This window comes from Patiria miniata, unplaced genomic scaffold (genome assembly GCF_015706575.1).
Source record: "Patiria miniata isolate m_02_andy unplaced genomic scaffold, ASM1570657v1 HiC_scaffold_5, whole genome shotgun sequence".
Lineage (NCBI taxonomy): Eukaryota > Metazoa > Echinodermata > Asteroidea > Valvatida > Asterinidae > Patiria > Patiria miniata.
The window spans coordinates 11,638,772-11,658,701 of record NW_024037072.1 but is presented as its reverse complement, the minus strand read 5'-3'; the positions used below and the strand labels follow the sequence as shown (position 1 = coordinate 11,658,701).

The window sequence follows — 19,930 nt, the reverse complement described above, 5'->3', positions numbered from 1 at the left end:
ATCAAATGACGAGAATTTATTCAGGTGTTGTATAAAACAAATAACGAATGTTTTACGTTCGTGCGATGGAAAGAATAATTTCATTCGGTGACAGATTGAATGTTCTATTCCACTCGGCTTCGCCTCGTGGAATAGAACATTCAATCTGTCACCTCATGAAATTATTCTTACCATCGCACTCACAAACATTCGTTATTTGTATAATAACATTTCATTCAATAAGCATTGTACACATTGTAGAATGATTAAAAGTACTATACAAACAACAGTTAACCGACACAAAGAGAGCAGTTTATATAATGGGTTTCCCCGGCCATTTTGAAACACTTTGTTCATTCAAACTCACCAACTCTAACATTCAATTTCGTCCTAGAAAATTTCCACACGCTTTGAACAAAACCAATGTAGTCAGTTACCATTCAATTTTAAAGTTTGGTCATCCTCTTTAGTCACCGGGTCGAGAATATTCGTCATTACCGATCAAATTCGTCTAGGCATTTGTTGAATGGCAGCATTCAGAGATCGTCTTAATTAAATAAATCAATAAGACGAATTTAATTTCTGAATAACAAGGTTTGGTGTAGACGAGACGAAATCGAGTACTCGGGACGAAAGCGTGTGCTCGTTGTTTGAATTTGCTTGACTTGAATTTGAAATTGTCAGACAAAAGACGAAATTAAACATTGGAAGTGCACTAAATCATGCTGATGGATTAATTTGAATAATAATCGGTGAGTACGAATGATAAATGTTTCAAAATATCCGGGAAAACTTATGACTATTGTGACCGGATCTCGATACATCTTTTCTTCATATCGTTTGGTTTGTCAAACGCTGTTTTTTGTCTGATCTTTCACTCGATCGCATGTTTCTCCGGGCCATTTCAAGACTGTTTCCATTCCAATTCACCGATTCTTATATTCCAAGTTGTCCCAAGGATTTTCAGATGCTTTGGGCGAAATCAATTCAGTCATTTATCATTCCAAAGTTTAGTCAACCAGAGTAGGCCTTCTTTGTTAAGAATATTCGTAATTACAGATTGAATTGAGTCATTTCAGCTGTTGCCGAATGGCAGCATTCAGAGTCGACCTCGTCTATATCAATCACTACTTCTGTTAAGTAACTTAATCTGGACGAATTCGCTTTCTGAATAATAACACGGTTCGGCGTAGACGAGACGAAAATGAATACTCCTTGACGAATAATGTGCTCATGGTTTGAATTTGCTTCAACTAAAATTGACATTATATGATAAAGGAAAAATTAACATTGGAAGTGCACTAGTACGTTTTACTGGACGAATTTGAATATTAGAATTGGTGAACTTGAATGATACACATTTTAAAATAGCCGGGAAAACATATATTACAAGGGCGGCACATTAAGCACGTACGCTTATGTCTTTACAGCTGCTAAAAGTCTAATATATCTCTGACGCTTTCTAGCCAGAATTGCTAGCCTAGGTACCGAGTAAAAACTATGTCTTCTGCTTACCAATATATTAAATTGTACTCTGCAGAGTCGTCAATCTTACATTCAAAAATCTAAATAAATCCTCATAACTCATTGCTTATAAATACTGATATAGTTATGCAATAGTTGAGACATTATCTACATTGACGCAGAGGGCGCCCTAACTTTGCCACAAGATATCACGTCATTTAAATAGGGAATGCGCAAGCGAGCTTAGCCTGCGATTGGGTTACTCATGAAAATCAAGTCAAATTGGGCGTTCTGTGAGTATCGCATTCTGCATTTGATCACAACCCAGTGTGCATGCGCCTTATGAGATCCATGAGCTCTTGCGGTCTTTAGTGCGATCTCTGGGCACGCAAATTAGTATTTGAGATGGAGGTTGAAAAGGTTTTAGGCAGACTCATATTAACTTATTAATCAATCTTGTTTTTTTCCGCATTGAGCAAAAGACACTAATAATGGGCCTGACGCTTGTCCTCAGACAATACTTTTGCTAACGTCTGTAAAACGAATGAATTTTTTTTCTTGGCTGACGGAAGCTTTTGAATGGAAATTTAGGGCCGATCTGGATTGATCACCGAACAATACTTGCGGGATCATACAGTTAGCCTATGTCGATGGGCTCAGGGTACGGTTTCTTCTGCTTCTTCTGTTTCTGCTTATGCTCGTATACTGTACACGACGCCCTGTTGGACTATCTCGGTACAGTGGAGCGCGGAAACACGTAGGAACCCTTTACACGGTATAGGAACCCTTTCCAGATCTGGTCTGCAGATTTTCTTTTGTTGAGATTAAGATGCTATTTAATCAAATACTCGTGCGTAAATTTATGAAGTGGCCAATAGGAAAGTGCAGCGATTTCCAATTTTAGGAGCTAGCTAGGTTCTGGCGCGGGCAATGATTTTATAATATAGAGGTAGGAAACTGGTGGAGATGGGATTTTTCATAAGCGAGTATCTATACTTGTCTTGATCCACTGGCCATCAGCCCTGCGGAGACTGAAGTCAATAGTCTTGATGCTAAAGCCTATATCGTCAGACTTTATGTTTGTCCCTGCGAAGTTCTAGAACCCACAGACACAGCAAGAGACAGTGTCTAGTTTTGATCATCTTCTTCGCCACTTGGATTCGGCACACCTTTGTTGATCAACCCTTGTAGGAAACTAGCAACCCCTGTGACAGGCTGGGCGGGGGCGTCTGCACCGCCAGTCCCGTACTGCGTGGTGGTCGGCACCACTTCGGTCGTAGTGGCATTACCGCTGTCGCGCTCATGGCTGCGGTACATGTTGGAGCGGAGCTCGGACAGAACCTGCCTACTGCTCGGGGTGAAGTATATCAGGTCGTAGCCTCGGTAGTCCCCGGACCCAGGTTCGATGCCATTGTTGCCATCTATCATAAAAAAAAAAGTACCGCCAAGTTATTGAGGGGTCCGCGTACTCAAGAAAAAAAGAAAAACATGTATTTTTTTCCCAAGGACTTGTCTTTTAATGACATGATAATCTTTCATTTGAAACAATGTTACTTACAATTTTGAACTGCCTTAGGAATTGGACATTGAGATCGATGTGATGAAAATGCTTAAAAGACGGAGATACATATTTATGTATATGACTTGAGGGCGCTCTTTATATTGTCAAATGCAGCACGGCAGGCAGGGCTAAAAAAATCTGATCGTTTATTATCGGTGCACATAAAAAATGGCATACCCTGACCTTAAATTTGGTTAATAAATCTTTGGTTGAAATTCCAAGCGCTGGACACTCGTAAAAGTAGAAATGCTGCCTAGAAACAAAGTCGCCATTCAGGGGCGGATCCAAGATTTTTTTCGGGGCGGGGGGGGGGGGGGGTTAGGCCGGTCAGATTTGTATACGTTCAATTGTCCGACAGACAGACGTATGTAATCCAGCACATTGTTACTGATGCACTTATTTTTATACTATTTTTTTGGGTCAGAGCAAAGGGGGAAGGTTTCGACCCCCCCCCGCAATGAAAAATGCACCCAAACTTTTTAGGCCTAGCTGTAAACTACATTTTCGAAAAACGGAGGTAAACCTGTCCGAAACATCTACCAAATCCTCCAAAAACCAAACTCGAATCACATTATTTCCAATACTCATAAAATTTCAAGAAAAACATACCTGGGTCACAGGTTCCCCAGCTGACGAGCTCCACGTATATCCCCGTCTGGCATATGTGTTCCTGCATCGCACACCAGCTCTGGTAGGTCAGGCCGTCCGAGGCGCACACGGCCACCTCGTCGGCCCAGCCACTGCAGGTGTAGTTGCACAGGATGCACCGGGAGGTGTTGGCCGGCTTGTCCCAGAAACACTGCTTGTTCTTGACGCACCTCGTGTCGTTGCAGGAGGCTAAACCTGTAAAGGAAATCGCAAGAACCGTTAGTGAAATGAACTACATGTGCCGCCTTGCAACCAATAGATAACTGACTGAGAATCACGTTGTTGCCAATCTCAGCTCAGTGTCCGAAATACGTTTTGGCGGAAAATAGGCCTACGTGAGTCAATTTCGACATCATGACTTTCGGTCGATTTCATTACCGATCAAATCTTTCCAGTACTCACTGTACTCAACAGCTCATTGAAATGGGCGCTTGAATTCAGACTTTCACAAGTTTCACACGTGTACTAAGAGTGTGGTAGGGACAGATTTTGCCTCATTCTCAAGAGGATGGACAGGGGTATACTGCCAGAATCGTCAAGAAAGCATAATGGTTGGCGCAGCGGTTCATTCCTCCGCCTTCCATCTCTATGGCCCGGGTTCGATTCTCCTCCAGGTCCACATGGATTTGGTATTATCAAGCTTTCCATACGTTTCTTCAGGCTTGGTACACCTAGTGCGCATTGGAGGAATCCTTGCTGTTTCATTACCAGATCATGATAATTCCACAAAGCAGAGCTTCAACAAATCCTATTTTTCTGGGGTAGTCTTACCTTCACATTTACCCTCATATGCCACTGGGATGATGTTGCCTCTAGAGCACGAGGTCCTGCGTAGCTGGCATAGCGTCTCGTAGGTCACGCCATCAGCACCGCACACGAACTCATCTCGGAATGGTCCGGGGCAGCTGATAGCGCTGTAGGACACGCAGTGCGGCCGGCCGTGCTGGTCCTCCACGCAACACTTGTTGCCGATACATTGGACGCTGTCGCATGAGTCTATGATCAGGGAATTAAAAGGTAAAATTTACATCAAATACATGTATATCAATATATCATCTGACACAAGGGGGCGCTGTTAAGGGTGGGCGTTCGCTCGTACCAACCGCCCAAACAGGGCGATGGGAAGGGCTTACTATTCCTTTAGGATGCATGACGTCATTTCTTCGAGGCTCGAGCCCTCATGATCATTGGATAGAATTTGTTTGAACAATAACACGGGTCAACACTTCCGTGTAGTCATTCAAGACCAAATTAAATGTGGTATTGCATGACCACAAATTTTGGTTTAAAAATACTCATAACTCTCACAGGTATACAGGCTGCACAGAAAAAAAAGGATGATTACCATGTCATCTTTCATTTTCTTTTCAATTTTTGATGGAATTCCCACCCAAAGAGGACCACCCCTAAAACAAACGATGTTTCCTAAACTGGAAAGTGGCCATTATACAAAGGGATCCCTCCACGACATCATAGCGCCACTTTCGGACCCAATTGCATCCAAACTGCTCAAAACTGGAAGCCCCAAGTTCAGGTCGGAGTTGCATGTGCATTATGTCCTCAAATTTCCACTTCCATGGCTCTCACAACTCTCTATTATAGAATAATTTTAGTGCGTAAGTTTTATTCATGAGCTCTGCGAACACCATTTTGTACGGCCGGCAAGAGGTAGGATCCATTACTCATATTTCATCAAAAAAATGGGAAAAAAAATAACTGAGGTCGATATCAGTCCTGGGCAGCTTTATGCACATTCCCGGCTATAGAGCGCCCTCATTGCGTTATTTGAGTTCCAGCTCCTTCCAACTCCCCAATCATCCCCTACTTTGTTTTCTCTCTAACTTGCTTTAATCGGCATGTCGGACTTTGGATATTTGTGGGCATTTTGTTGCAGATCTGCACTTGGTGACCCCTTTGAAATGCATTTTATCTGGGACGTTTTTATAGGCCCCTTATATATCCCTTTGGCAATGTCCCTATTGCCTTAAAATTTAAAAAGCAAGGCACTTATCGACAGTGTGTTGTTTTCCTTCAGGTTAAAGAAAAGTTGGCCTTCCATGAGGGGTTTTCGAAACCTTGTTTTCATCTACGACGTGGCTTCAGAAGACTTTCATACCCCTGACCTGGAAATCTCCAACAATTGGTCCAAGTTCTGCTGCAAAGCAAATCCTAAAATATGAGGCATTTTAATTTTGTGTGGTAGTAAGAGGCTTTTGAAAAATGGTTCTAAAGCTAGGAATGATGCCGATGCTGAAGAAGAAGCCGGGGTTTCGAAAACCTCTAAGGGGCAAGAGTTTTGACAAGTTTGTACACACTTTAATGAGAACACCTTACTCTGGCATGGCCCGTAGTACGCCACGTCCAACTCATAGTGATGATCCTCCTGGCGGCATTTCATCTTGAGCAGTGCGCACATGCTCTTGTACTGCCTGCCGTTGGTGGCGCACACGGAGCCCCTACGCGAAGTGCTGTTGTGTGTGCAGTCGGGCTTGCATACGCAGCGAGGCCGACCGCTCTTCATGACGCACTTCCGGCCGTCTGGGCATATCGTCTGGTCGCACGTTTCTTCAGCAAGAAACACCAAAAAAAAATACGTTAATGACTTTGACATAAACGCAAGAAACACAAAAAAATACGTTAATGACTTTGCCTGTTTAATGTCAGAGCGGTGTTTCGGCAACCACTCATGAAGGAATTAGATTCAGAAAATAAAATTGTCAACACACATACTCAAATTTGTATCCTTGTGGAGACATCGCTTTGTTCTCGTGTACAAAATCGTGATAGGGACGAAAGCTATTTTCAAGTGCTCCTATTTAAACCAGAATTGCTTTCCTGGGTTGAAATTCCGACCAAATATCCCTTCCATAAAATACTTTAATTTGCGACCGAAAGGAATACCTTGTTCTATTATACCCGGGTCTCCACAAGGCATCATTTTTTTCGAAACAATTTAACGCAGTGGGGCTAAAAGTGCGGGAGAGGTGAAGTGGTGAAGTAAATAAAGGAATAAAGACATAGCATGAAACGTTTTGACAGCGCCTCTGTCTGCTTAATAGTCTGAGTATCAGACATGGTTTCAGGTTTCAGGTTTATGTCCATACTATAAGGTAAGTTGAATACTGTACATGGGGACAAACTTAACGGAACTTGAAATAATAGTACGGGGAGGTCCAACCTCGTCCCGCGATCCCCCGTGCTTACTTTATTTCCAACATCGTTTTAAATAGAAAACTTTGGTCCTGTATCCTGATTCGATACTGCAATTATTGGCTAGTAATGGATTTATATCGTGTACTTGTTGTTTCCATCGTGCATTACGTGTTTTCACAATCATTATAATTATAAAGTCCACGCCTTCTAAAAACAAACCCAACTCATTTCCTTTCCAAGTTGATCATATTAATATGAAATGTGATACTGCATACTGGCGGGATTAGATTGTAACATTTTAACTTCGAAAACAATCGTGTTTTTGTAACGCGACGAATTGATTCTGGTTTTAGCCAAGGCACCGCATACAAAAACAAACGCTAATGTAACGCACATGCAAGCACCAGACTATTTCTCATTTGCATAAGTGTTCAAAAATTGTGTACATGCAAAATGATCCAATACCAGGGTGAGAGAGCAGGTAGTGATGGGCGCGTACTGCTCGACACCCTGGGGACGAGGTTGGGGAGATCAGTCAAGAAGCCGAAGCTTGTACTGGGTCTTCCCCCTTCACAAAGAATACATGTTGTTACACAATTCATGATTTAACCCAAGGAGATATCAATAATAAATAATAGATGTTATTACATTAAATTCATGACCTAATAAAGTTACAAAATGTAATATGCAGAACCACACGACGAATGTCTCATCATGCACATTTTATGCAACCCTGCGCGCAGCAAAATCGGAGTCAACTTTAGAAGTGTCATTTCGATCAGAAATGTGGACTAAGCTGTTACGAAAGACCCGATAGAAGGCGCCCGCTGAATGGTCAGAGTCTGGAGGTCAAGACGCAGTCTTGTTCATTGCATAATTAATCGCTGAATCTGCTCGCATATCATAGAATCTTGCCTTGCAACAGGGGCGTAGCACGGTCACTTTTCTTGGGGGGGGGGTTACCATCTGTCGATGGGGGCGCTGTTCAAAACCGACAGTTTCTGAAAAAGGCACCTAAAACGGCAGATGCCACAAAAAAGGGCACCACTTCTTTTTTGAAAAGGGCACTTGTTCAGAAAAAAGGGCACCTCGTAAAAAAGGGCACTCTTAACAAATTATTGGGGGGATAAGCCCGGTGAAAAAAAGGGCATTTGAATGGAGAAAGGCAGTCTTTACAAAATATGGTGGGGGGGGGGGGTTAAATACCCCCTTCCCCCCCTAATGTAATGAAAGTTTGAGCTCTGTGCTGATCTCTTCCTCCTGAGGCTGTCACAGCCTGCAAAACTCCCCGGCATAACCCCACAAACTTACTTTCACAAAGGTGGCAGTCCGGGACTCCACCGTAGATGGTCTCGTATCTGAACATCTCTCCCGGGGATATGTCGACTATTGTAGACCAGGAGATACTCTCTCCGTTATTTTTGCAGCATTCTTCCTTCGTCACGTGCTCAGCGACCAGCAGGCCACACGTCGCACTGCCTTCTTCGCGTTTGGCCCAACAACTAACAACTAAACAAGGAGAGAAACTTTTCAATTCAAATTAACATTACTTTTTTTTCATTAGGATAAACATACGTGGTGTGCAAGCCGGACTACACCAACAACACACGTATGTTTATTCCAATGCATCTGTGCACCACTTATTAGTTCAGAGAACGCGCATGCGCACTGGGTGGTTTCCTAAATAAACATTTCCACACCCACAGAGGGACACAGTTCCTAAAATACCCGAGAACCGGAAATATGAAGTCTTTCATCATTATAATGAGCTCAGCATGTCCAATTTTAAAAAAGCATTCTGTTAAGAGAAGAATTTTAAGGACAAAAATATAACGATGTTTACAAAAAAATCTTCACATCAGCCCGCGTAAAACACTGCAAATCAATCCAATTTTAACCATTTCTCCAGTTTTCCTGAGCAAATGAAGTACACTGCCATGTGGAAAAAAACTAGATAAAAATAATGATAGCATGCTCTAGATTTGGGGTATAGGTACGTGTCACATTTTGCAAAACTGTCCCGGTGTCATATAAAATTCCGACTCCTATGAAAATCGGACTCCTTTTCCCTATTATCGGTTTAATAATCCCTCACACGTGACAAGGCACTCTCCTATAATAGCCCTATAAATAGGATCATACCTACGCATGCTCAATACTACCAATGAGTCTATATTTCATGGAGTCAGATATTCACTCTACACCGGCATATTCCCACAAACTTACTTTCACAAAGGTGGCATTCCGGGACTCCACCGAAAATTGTCTGATATCTAAGCATCGCCTCCGGGGATATGTCATCTACCGTGGACCAGGACACACTCTCGCCGATATTCCTGCAGCATTCCTCCACCGTCACGTTCTCGGCGACCAGCAAGCCGCACGTCGCGCTGGTGCTGTCGTGTTCGGCCCAACAACTAACACCTAAAAGAGAGAGATACATTTGATTATTATTTTTCTTGTTAATTCTTGTTAATTAATTAACCTTTTTTTCTTGTCCTGTCCCATTATTTTAAGCAATTATATATCAATTGCTTTTAATTGAGGATTTGTTTTAATTTGACTTTTTTTTAGTCTTCAATCTTTCATATGTCTAATTTAATTTGATTGTTAATCTTTGTATTGTTAATGATATCTATGTTTTTTGTTTTGTTTTAATTTAATTGCCTATACTGTTTTGAACTTAATGTTTATGTAATATGAACCAGGGCTGTTATGGAAAGCAGTGTTTTTTACTGATTTAATTCAATTTATTACTTAACTTATTTATTTAACTTATTCAATTCAATTTATTACAATAATATTTCTTTCCATCAAAATCAGGGTAATCATAAATACAATACGTTATCATGTAAGATAGAGGCATGATCTATTAAGGGTATGCCTTTCCTTATATTAATACACTGAAAAATATACATTAAAATTCTTAAAATTTCAAAAATGGGATTAAAGAAAGACAGACACACCAGCATAATGAAAAAACCCCACAAACATCAGACAGGCAGACAGACCAATAAACGCTTGGTAATTTGACCTTCAAAATTAAGACGTACATAAAAATATTGATTTTATTCTCTGAATAACTTTTGCCCAAAAGACACTTTGGACGCACGACAGCCATATTGTAAGTGCAGTGCTTTAGTTCCACAGAGAACGAGTGGGTAAGGACTTATGTGCCTTCATTGTTACCAAGTGGATAAAAAAAATCAAAACCTTTTTGTCTGTCTGTTTGCGTTTGTCTCTTTGTGTTGTGTTTGTTTTATAATTGTCATATTGAAGCAGTTTTTTTTATCCTTTCTGCTTTTCTGGGGTTGCCTTTTTTTCCGCGTGTTTCATCAGGCATTTTTTATGAGCTCTTAATTCTTGAAAATGCCATGACACGAGCGTTTTTATTTGCTAACACATCTGAAACACGTACCGTACGTTCCCGTGCTGAGTAGGCAATACACAATGCTCTAAACAGGCGCTCTAGCCTTCATCAACCGGCAAAATCTTGAAATCAATAATGTCCTTCTAACTAATATTCTAGCCAGGCAAATAATAGTGGATGTTTATGAGTACAATGGTAAAAATAATTTCTTCGGCTTCGCCTCGTGAAATGGACTAATCAATCTGTCACCAAACGTATTTATTCTTGCCATTGCACGAATGTTAAACATTCGTTACTTGTTTTATATACAACGCCTGAATAGATCCTCGTCATCTGATTGGCAATAGTGTGACCGTGCAATGGAATAATCCAATGACACGTGGTCAATACCCACCAATCAGATGACAGGGATTTATGCAGGCGATGTATAGTGGCTACTGACCGGATTTTATTTTACGTCAAGCGAAATAACATTCGCACATGGCAGGGCATTACTATAATTGGCCCTGTTTACGATCGCTAAACATAATTTGCGTCGATCCGGGATGATTTATTGAAATTTGCGGGATTGTCCCTTGGTCAAAAATCGGAACATTTGATCATCAATCTTCCAATATGTGTATTAAGGTTAACTAGCTTCAATTTTCTTTTGCTTTGAAGCGACCAAAAGTGAAACTAGGTTATTTTGGGTGGTCCAAGACCTGGTGACGGGAATCGAAGGAACTTCTTAAGATAGTCCCACAGGGAGCCTATCGTACGGGGAAATCCCACCCAACCTTAGCCCAGATCAACTCGGATTATCACCGCCGACTGACAACCCCGAACAACACAAAACGTGCCGGGGTAATGGTTGGCAGGCTGCGCAAGTGTGAAACAGAATAATTGAATTAGGCAAATAATTCACAGGCGCGAAGACATCAATTCTTGGATCCTTTGCTGAAACCGCGTCAGCGTGGTTCATGGACAGGACAGGTACGTTTCACATACGTCAAATTGCATTTCCCCCCGATGGACCAGTACTCAACTAGCAGCTAGGTTTGATGGAATATCCTACTCTATTCTATCACAAGACTCCCTCTTTGAAGTTTACATTTCCAACAATAGTTTCTGATCATCATGGTGCTTTTTCTCTAAACGAATCAAATGTTAAATATTAACGTAGGCTTTTTTTTTTTTTTGGGGGGGGCTCTTTTTTAAGAAGTGCCCTTTTTTCTGAACAAGTACCCTTTTCAAAAAAGAAGTCGTGCCCTTTTTTCTGGCATCTTCCGTTTTGGTTGCCTTTTTCAGAATTTCGCACATGTATCGGCCTGAAAAGCACCATATATGGGCCCTTTGTGTGCATAATTTTCGGTTTTGAACAGCGCCCCCATCGACAGATGGTACCAGCCCCAGCCCCCCCTCCCCCCCTCCCCCCCCCCCACACTTTTTGATTTCACGGAGGCCAAGTATCCGGAGAAAAAAAACCCTGTCTTCATTTCACAACGGATGTGCAAGTGCCCTTTTCAAAACATTAACCCTCCAATAAAAATAACCGTGCTACGCCCCTGAATATACATTTGCAAACATCATTTATAAAACAAACTTCCAAATTATTATGTAATACCTTACTTGACTGTAAGTGAGTACGTCTCAAGCATCCTGTGAAATCATGACACCTGACTTTTTTCCATTTATACTGAAATTTGTATCCTTGTTGCGACATTTCTTTGTTCTCGTGTACTAAAGTTTTCGAGTTTGAAAGTACAGTTTCAAAATGCTCTTGTTTTAACCAGGATTAATTTCCTTGGCTGAAATTCGGACTTAACATCCCTTTTCTAAAACTCTACCATTTGCGACGGATCAACATACATTGGAAATTCCTAGGTTTTGAGTAAAATCCATATATCTATTTCGTGAAAACCTTGTGGGGACGTATTCATCTATAGAAATCGCCCTGTGGAGACGTTTACAATCTTTTGTTCCCTATTGTGTGCATGTCTCCAGAGGGCACAGTGTATCAGATCTCAAATACTGCCCCCAATTTACCACATTTAGTTAGTCCACATTTTGTTTGCAATCAGTTACACATCCGCGAACGGGTGCAAGTCAGCTAGACTGGTTCCCTTACCTGACAATTTCCGATGTTTATAAATAATTGCTCCGTTTCGTCTGAAGTAGGGTCGGGGGGAACCAGAGTACAAGAACATGATTTTTTTTCTTGGGATTTCCAGCATCTATGAACACAAAACTCAGTGTAACAATATTTTCTATAAAATACTAACTCCCCAAATCCACCCGGCACTTCTATATTCTAACAATTACAGCAAAACAAAATGTTGTATATTACCGATAAGCGTCCATTGCCTTATTCGTTATGTAAATGTGTCCATGTCAGGCTGAGAACAAGTCAATACAGCCTACAGGTGATTGCATTGTGAGAAATACCAAAGCGAGCTGGACGACTCAGATTGGTCAAGAGTTCCTTGTCGACCTTGTTGGGGCTGGGTGAGGGGAATAAACCATACGCCTGATCGAGTCGTAATAAAGAAACAGGATTGGCGAAATGAGCCAGATTTTACCTTAATAAGGGAATAAATGTGTGCTCCGGAGGTTTTTATCACTCTGTTTAATACCACTTAGAGTCTGGGTGCTGATAATTACCCGAGCCGGAGGCGAGGGTAATTATCAGCACCCAGACTCTAAGTGGTATTAAACAGAGTGATAAATACCGACGGAGTACATATTTATTCCCATTCATAAATACCTTTTCGGTAAAAAAAAATCATTTAATTCGTTCAAAACATCCCGATTTTGTTCAACAAATTCACTTTATGCTTTTTGAAACATCCCTCCTGCAAAATAATGGAGTGTTCAGCTGGCGAGTAAGATGAAAACAACCCTTTTATGGAGATTGACGCGCGCGTATCATGTTCTACGCGATGTCGCGCAGAACGCACCTGGCGCGTTGCGTTTTGAATTTAGAACTATAAAATTCTAACTACCTGGTAGTGTTGCGCATGCCTACGTGAGGATTGTGAACGTTCAACCAATGAAACGATAAGAGGCACTGGATTTTTAGGAGTCCACATTTTATTGTGACACTGGAAAAGTGTTTAAGACCAGCTAGCCATGTCTTTATCATCCGTTTAATACCGGCCACGTGACGGGCTCTCGACCAATAGGAATGGCTAAACTGTCTGAGGTATTTATGAATATTCCTTAAAATGACGCCACCATTAAACGCACTGTCAATAATTGTCAGCCACCGGAGAGAATACAATGGCGGTGTTCCTAAATAGTGTCAGTCAGTATCCACGCTCCACCATAAACATTTGAAACAACTTGCTCCTCATGTTCTAGATTGTACCATAATTATGTACAGATGACAGATGACAGATGCCCACCTTGAGAAACAAAACCAATATTTTCCCAAGTGAAACGACAGAAGTACATTACAGCCTCGACTGTTCAGAATATGCTTTGAGGTTTCAATATAAATGGGCCAGTCTTTTGCTCTCCTGAAAAGAAAATTAAAGGCCGTAAACTCTAGCATCTGAAAATTACTTTGACTCCTACTTGACTCCCGAAACAACCATTTGGGAAAACGGAATTGCCCGGCTGTTCAAGTTGATGGGTAACATACCCTGGTCATTCGATCATAATATGTCATTTCACTACCAGCGCCGTAAAGCGAAGGTGCAATGTCTCACACATTAGTGTGGCGAGGTTATGGTCGGGTTATCCAACTAGCATACCAAGCGGCGACAGGTGCGGCTGCACCTGCAGCTCTTTGGGTGGGCCTCGGGCATCTGGTCCTAATCCCCGCATCCAACCCCCTCCTTAGGCCCGGCAAGGCCCCTTCTTTTGTCCTGGTGGGTGTTCCTGCAGGGGCTAGTAATGCAAGATCTATCTCTTGGATTTAGATAGATTATCGCCATTAAAACAAAAATGAGAACAAGCCAGCAAACCAACAAGTTCGATATAACAAATAAATCTGAATCTGAGTGGTTGTACATTTTGACTTATAATTATCAATTGTCAATTCAATACTGGGTTTTGCCCTTCACACCAACGAATTTCTTAATGTCAATTTATGTCATTGTCGTAATCTGTCATTAAATTTATGAATCGTTGTCGTAAAGGCACCGCTGTCCTAGTTAAAGATGCCACCTGATTGCTACGACTCCCAAACGTCCACAACTGTGACGCTCGCAAAGAGCTCTGTTACTAGCACACCACGAGCACACTCATTTTTTTCTGGAGACAAAATAATTCCTTTTTCTGGAAACGGGAATTTGTTTACAGCGTAATTTTGAAGCTACTCAGAAATTGGATCAGCGTGAACGAAATTCACGCCGCGCCTGTCGGTCTGTCGGGACCAACTCGTGAAAAATATGCACTGTTGGTAACATCATGTTGTCTATGTGGATTGTCCCATATAATTTGACTCCGCGAATTCTCTACCCGACTTCACATCTTGACATTTCACGGCGAGCATGACTCCGATCCCTTGATAAATACTTCTTAATTAAAGCCCGCACTTCGATTACCACGATTGCTTTTCCAAGTCTCTCAATGTTTCCCCCCGTCTCATTTCCGTCTGGCGAATGCTCCCCGTTCGCAACATCGTCAAAATGAGAAATCGTTGATGAGGGCGAATCATTCATGAATACGTCTGGAATGAGTCGAGTGTGCCGCGCCGTGCAGATCGGGGGTATTAGACCAGGTTCAGTTAATAACAAGAAGGGCTTGGGGAGTAAAATGGGAGACAAGAGGCCGCTCATGCCGCAATTAATGTGTCTGCTCTTGTATAGAGAGCACACAGACGGGAGAATGATTACGCGAGCTTGGGGAGGGAGGGAAGCATCATACCAGACACGGTATATGGAGCAGAGACGGTCATCAACCTCAAAGAAGTGAAGATAATGTAAACAAGTTCATTTTCAGGTCTTCTCAGCTTTAAAAGGTTTCTTCTAGGCCTTCGAACCTTTATAAAACGAACCTTTATGAAGCGCACCTATTTATGAAACGCACCTTTGTGTCCCACTTTTCTGATAATTATAGGGCCTATATTAGTAGTGTTTTTACTGACATTTTATATTAAAAGATGGTGTAGCTTTGTGATTTAATGCCTTTTTAATGTTTTTTTTATTCGTGAGCAAAACAGTGACGCTATTTTGAGCACAAGAAGTTGTCGGGTTTTGTTGTAGTTTCACGACCATCTGTTTTTCTGTTGATTGAGAATATGACAGCAGGTGGCGCATTTGCCATTTGAATATACTGGTGGTGAATTATTGGTTTATAGTTTTTGTACACAATTAGTTTGGTCTGTTTTAGAATAATGAATACTAATACTACACTGTACAAAAATATTGATTTTAGTTGAACAAGTTTCAAAGCGCAATCCAAGCATTGGGATATTTTGGCTAAACCCCGTTGTGGCCTTTCGAGTCGCACACCATGTACATATTCTAGGTTTGGGTATGCTTGCCTTTGAATTCATTGGAGAGGGGAAGGGGCGTAGCCAAGGGGAGGGGAGCTGAGGGGGGGGGGGGGGTTACGTGCACCCCAGATTCCCAGTGGCCCCCAGGTGCCACCTCCACCCCAAAAAAAATTCCGCTTGCCAAGGCTAAGGGTCTTTTTTGAAGTATTTGTTTGAGTTAACCGCACGGCATTATGAAATGTTATTATTGTTAATAACTTGATAAAAAAAGAGCGCCCTCTAGCGTGAAAAGAGGTCTGCCCCCTCCCCCACTTTTCGAATTAGTAGCATTTGCGGTGGCCTGGAAATTCGGGGGAAATGTTGTTGTTGGGTCCTCCCTTAGTGCTCCTCAAAACATGCTAGTGCCAATACATGGGAGGTTAATGACGCAAAATTGTAGACAAAAACGAAATCTGAGACTGCTTTGAAATAAAATCTCGCTGATTTTGCAATAATTACTTTATGAAAACAAACATTTTTTTGGTGGAGGAAAGCTTAAAATATTATTACAGAACTGAAATTTGCCAACAAGCAGTGAGTGAGTACCAGGCGAGATGGTCTCTCTGAGAATGATATGTCCTTGAAGGCATGAGCATGGTCATTAAAGTGCCATCAGTGTTGGGATCGGATAATTCCAATTAGTCCACACCTTGCAAAGTGGTGACAGCGACCTATTAACGACTAGACAACTAATTTACTTATGAGGAGACAGTGGCCAGAAACGATTAACCGCCTTGCGGGTAGTGTCTGTCCAAAAAGCTTGTAATTGGAGTTCGGTGTCTTCAAACGCCCGGGGCGAATTGTTCTGCTCATCCGCCGTTGTATGTTGGACGGCCCCGTGATTTATCCGCCTTTGACTACCCACTTTCAACCTGTCAAACGTTCACTTAAAGGGAAAATACAACATTTGCAAACATCAAAAAATAAAACTACCAAATCAATTTGAAATACCTTGCTGGACTGTTAGTGAATGACAGTGTAAAGCATCCTGTAAAATCATGGCACCTGGTATACTGTCATTTTCAAGAAAAGTTGTAATTTTGTATCAATTTCCAACGCTGGTCGGCCGACCAGCGTTGGAAAAAAACTGGCTTTTTTTCAAATACTGGCCCCAATTGACCATCGCACTTGTTTGCAATCGATTACACACCTATGAACGGGTACAAGCCAGCTAGACTGGTTCCCTGACCTTACAATTCCCCAATGTATGTAAACTGTTCTGTTTCTTCTTATATGGAGTCAGGGAACCAGACTACAGGAAAATGATTGTTTTTCTCGGTTTTTATAGCATTTTCGAACCCAAAACCTCAAAAAAGTCAGTGTAACTATATTTGCTATATATTTCCAACCCCCCAATTCCATCCATTTCTGAAAATTACAGCAAAAGCAAATGATGTATATTCCCTTTAAACTGTTACAGTGCGGTTTTGTTTGAATGGGAAATGTAACGGAAATGTAATGGCATGTCAAAGCAAAAACATTTAATTCTTTTCCGGTTTTCTGCTTTCTTATTAAGCAACTTCTTCATATAAACGATTACACCTGTTTTTGTTTGTTAGAAAGGTCATCTATAAAATAAGCTGATTTTGATCCTTTGACTAAATTATTCCTTTTTTTTTTTATTAAATGCAGTTTCCTACTTCAAGGTATACAACATTTGTTTGTGCTGTAATTTTCAGAAATGGATGGATTTGGGGATTGGTATTATAGCAAATATTGTTACACTGACCTTTTTCGAGTTTTGATTTCATAGATGCTGGAAAAACAAAGAAAAACGTTGTTCTTGTAGTCTGGTACCCTGACACTACTTCAGACGAAACAGAGCAATTTACAGACGTCGAGGAATTCTCAGGTCAGGGAACCATGTGCAATCGATTGCAAACAAAATGTGGACTAACTATTTTGGTAAATTTGGGGCACTATTGGAAAAAAAAGTCAGTTGTTTTCCCAACGATTCTCGGCCGACCATCGTTGGAAATTGACAGCACACTAGGGTGCCATGATTTCACAGGATGCTTGAGACTATTATTCACTTACAGTCAAGTAAGGTATATTTCATAATAATTCGGTGGTTTTTTATGTTTGTAAATGTATATTAATAACGTTATATTAATAACTTTTTTTAATAACGTGTTTTCATCAAAGTCTGAAGTAAAGAACGTCAACTTCCAAAACAGGTATTCGTTTTGTCATAGGAATACACATGTATTCGAGTTTGGGTTTTGTTTATACGGCCATAGTCAAAATACTGACTGGTTATCCCTCATAAGATCTGTCTGGCAATGTCAACAACAAAACACACGCTACACACCGGATATTTTTCATTCAATAATCGCGGGTAGAAACAATCAGCTCTTTTGACTGGCTATTTAAAGGCATATATGATTTGCACTTATCCGAAAAGTAACCTATACTGAAAAGCTTACCTGGATTAAAGATCGCACTGGCACTAAACACCGCGTGAAATTATTCTGCCTGGCTGTTATCATAATGTTTGAAGAAATCAAGAAATGTAGGTGATTTCAAACGATCAGTTCATTGAATTATTTATTTGGAAATAAAGAGTGTTATCGTGAGGAAAAGGTGTTCATGATTTTCACTGTTATACCAACTTAGCTGAAACGAACAAAATCACTCAGCTGAAACTTCAACAGGTTAGGGTTTAAACATTAATCTTTGGATTTTAAGTGGTGTTATTGGAAACGAAACAAAAGGCATGAAAAGCCAATGAGTTCGACCATTGTCTAACCACAGCTGACTACAGTTTTAAGAATGTTCTAGAAACAGCATAACAAGAAGTTAACACAATGGATGGGGAGCGAGACAATTAAGATATGCCGAGCGTGTACCTGCAGGCTTTGCTACTACGTAATGTCGTTAGTTACGAGTTAATTACCTGACTTCAGAATCACAAAGTAATAAGTCTTGATGCATAGCACAGTCACCCTGCCACTTCATCACAATTATTTATTATCGGGGTTCGGGTAAAGGGATAATAATAAGAGAGTGAGAATTATCACGGCCTACAGATCCTCATTGTGTTCCCGTCTATGATCTGTCTGAACACCTGTTTCATGTAAACAATTGAAGAGCAGAACGCATACTTGTCTGCACGGTGGGCACTTATTTGGTATCCGTTTCGGATATGGCACGAAAACCGACAGACAGCGAGAGCGATTCTGATGCCCCTGAATCGAAAGATCTCGGTGTCGCTTTCGGTCTCAAAAGGGTTCACAAGGTTTCTTTCTCGATTATACCATAGAGCTTTCTTAAGCTCCAAGATGAGTCTGAAACCTATAAGGAGAACATCATCACTGAACATACTGATTTAATCAACTGTACAATACCAGACATTTGATCATTATCTCGCCAGACGTAAAAACAACAAATCAATGAATCGAAGCACAGTTTACATCGAAAATAAAAAACACAACCAAAAGCCAAAAATAATCGTCAAACAAGTAATGATAAGCAGAAACACAAGAAATATTCACCGAATAAAAGCTGAAGATGTATGAAAAGAAAAGGTTATTATTGCTACGTACCGTGTACACATGACGGCTCGCAAACCAGTAAGATCCAAGTCGCTAAGGCAACCAGCCACCTTATCGTACCCATGATGACGGAGGTAGGTTAGATGCACGTGTAGTCTGTGCGCTGAATGAGAGGTATTATCAAACAGGAGGTTGACCGGGGCTTATATGCTCACATCTAGGACGACATCTCGCCATGGTGGCGGTATGAGCAACTCGGTCCTGGCCAATCACTCGCTCGTGGGCGAGTGGTACGCGATCGAGTGTTTGGAAATCGTCCAGGGACGTGAGATTATATCATTTTCGGGGAACTTGGCGGCCAGGAGTTCATGCGTTCATCATGTCTCAAGTGGTGATAGAGAGAAGATCTCGTTGAATTCATGACGAAAATCTGGGATGTATCTCAAACTTTTGTTTCATTCATATTGGCTCATTCTGGGCAAAACGGACATTCCTTTATGAAATTCTGTTTTACAGAAACTATAAACGACAAGGCTGTACTGAGGCAATCGTATGGAGCTGTTACGCAGAATATTTTCGCTCATCAAATTCATTGCTTTGCAGGAACCAGTCGATTACAATACACAGTCCATGATATTGACACTCTTTCGAATGTAGGCCTAACCTTCTTCGGCTAAGCAGATGTTTATTGCTCGGCACCGCCTTGAATGGTTTCTGATGGGTGCAATTCCATGAAGTTTTTCTGCATAAATTGTGTGCGTATTTCACAGCTTACAAGGGATAGGCCTGGTACATAAAAT

The 19,930-nt window shown here is 41.2% G+C and overlaps 1 protein-coding gene across 1 annotated transcript; it reads right to left on the bottom strand.

Moving 5' to 3' along the window:
* Positions 1-209: 209 nt before the first annotated feature.
* LOC119742042 (follistatin-A-like) lies at positions 210-19,414 on the bottom strand. The gene is made up of 7 exons (XM_038218059.1): positions 19,182-19,414; positions 9,032-9,229; positions 8,117-8,314; positions 5,987-6,217; positions 4,424-4,648; positions 3,614-3,847; positions 210-2,864 (listed from the first exon to the last, which is right to left on the bottom strand). Exons 1-7 carry the CDS (start codon positions 19,252-19,254, stop codon positions 2,572-2,574), a joined length of 1,452 nt encoding a protein of 483 aa, XP_038073987.1. The 5' UTR covers positions 19,255-19,414; the 3' UTR covers positions 210-2,571.
* Between the last annotated feature and the right edge of the window lie 516 nt (positions 19,415-19,930).